The 1,383-nt window shown below is 45.6% G+C and overlaps 2 protein-coding genes across 2 annotated transcripts in view; both read left to right on the plus strand.

The window, feature by feature from the left end:
• pip5k1ba (phosphatidylinositol-4-phosphate 5-kinase, type I, beta a) overlaps nucleotides 1-1,020 on the plus strand; it is a 9,318-nt gene extending 8,298 nt beyond the window's left edge. The window contains exons 8-12 of the mRNA XM_037692515.1: nucleotides 352-400; nucleotides 474-558; nucleotides 627-770; nucleotides 854-944; nucleotides 996-1,020. Coding sequence (XP_037548443.1) covers nucleotides 352-400; nucleotides 474-558; nucleotides 627-770; nucleotides 854-944; nucleotides 996-1,020 — 394 coding nt within the window. The remainder of the gene's footprint in view (nucleotides 1-351; nucleotides 401-473; nucleotides 559-626; nucleotides 771-853; nucleotides 945-995) is intronic.
• apba1b (amyloid beta (A4) precursor protein-binding, family A, member 1b) overlaps nucleotides 1-1,383 on the plus strand; it is a 29,088-nt gene that overhangs the window by 22,438 nt on the left and 5,267 nt on the right. The gene's annotated exons all lie outside the window — the stretch shown is intronic.

The raw sequence follows: 1,383 nt of genomic DNA on the forward strand, positions 1-1,383 counted from the left end.
TGGGACATGTGGAGACAGTTGGGACATGTGGAGACAGTTGGGACATGAGGGGACAGTTGGGACATGTGGAGACAGTTGGGACATGACGGGACAGTTGGGACATGTGGAGACAGTTGGAACATGTGGAGACAGTTGGGACATGTGGAGACAGTTGGGACATGACGGGACAGTTGGGACATGTGGAGACAGTTGGGACATGTGAGGACACATGAAGACAGTAACATGTAAAACACGTTTGTAGAATAGTGTCAAAATCAAACTTTTCATTTGTCCATAAATGTGGACGTCTGATGTTTTCAGTCTCTGGTGCCTCTGAGTTTTATGACGATAAATTATTTTAATTATCTTCAGGTTCATGAAGAAGGTGGAACACTCCTGGAAGGCTCTTGTTCACGACGGGGTGCGTTTGATTTCCACATTTTTACCTTGTTGTGTTTGAAGAGTTTGGATGTGACTCGTCTTCTCCACTGCAGGACACGGTGTCGGTCCACAGGCCCAGTTTTTACGCAGACAGATTTCTGAAGTTCATGGGGACGACGGTTTTCAAGAAGTTTCACCGTGAGTCTTGCTCTTGTTTTCTGTACTCTGTCAAAACTCTCTCATGATCAGCTGTTTGTGATGTTCAGCTCTACGAGGAGCGTCCTCCAGGAGGAAGAGGGGCTCCCTCCACGCAAATCAAGCTAAGTCCTACTCCCAGGAGGTCCTGTCCCCACTGTGGGAGTTGAAGGACGAGAAGAAGGCCCAGAGCCTGGACAACCTGGATGGAAACTGTGAGTTCAACACGAGATTTGTTTCAGTAAAACTTTACGCTGATTTTAACGGTTAACTTTCTCTTGATTCCCCGTGTCAACAGTTTACAGTTCCTCCAAACAACCAGATCTTCTTCCAACATCTGCGCTCACTCACGAGTCCAACCAGAACCCAGAAGAGGACCCAGGAAACAGGTACCGGGTACACTGTTCTAAACTCTCAGCCTTGTTCAATCTGGATTCTAGAGGGCCACTGTCCTGCATGTTTTAGATCTGAGTGTCCAGTCCTGGTCCTCCAGGGCCACTATCCTGCATGTCAAGTCAAGTCATCTGTTTTTATAGAGCACATTTAAAACAGAACCTGTTATCAAAGTGCTTAACAACAACATCAATGGGAGTAAAATTAATGAAAAAAATGCATACCATACACTAATAATAATACTGAAGAATTAATAAAAAGCATTTAAAACATAGGAGCAAAGAACAAAAAGCACTAAATCAACTCACACTGTGTGAAATGCCTGCGAGAACAGATGAGTTTTAAGCAGAGATTTAAAAACGAGAAGGGAGGTGTCCTGCCTGATGTTGGGGGGCAGGTTGAAGGGAGGTGTCCTGCCTCATGTTGGGGGGCGGG

The sequence above is a fragment of the Nematolebias whitei genome, chromosome 18 (genome assembly GCF_014905685.2).
Source record: "Nematolebias whitei isolate Nwh7 chromosome 18, NemWhi1, whole genome shotgun sequence".
NCBI lineage: Eukaryota > Metazoa > Chordata > Actinopteri > Cyprinodontiformes > Rivulidae > Nematolebias > Nematolebias whitei.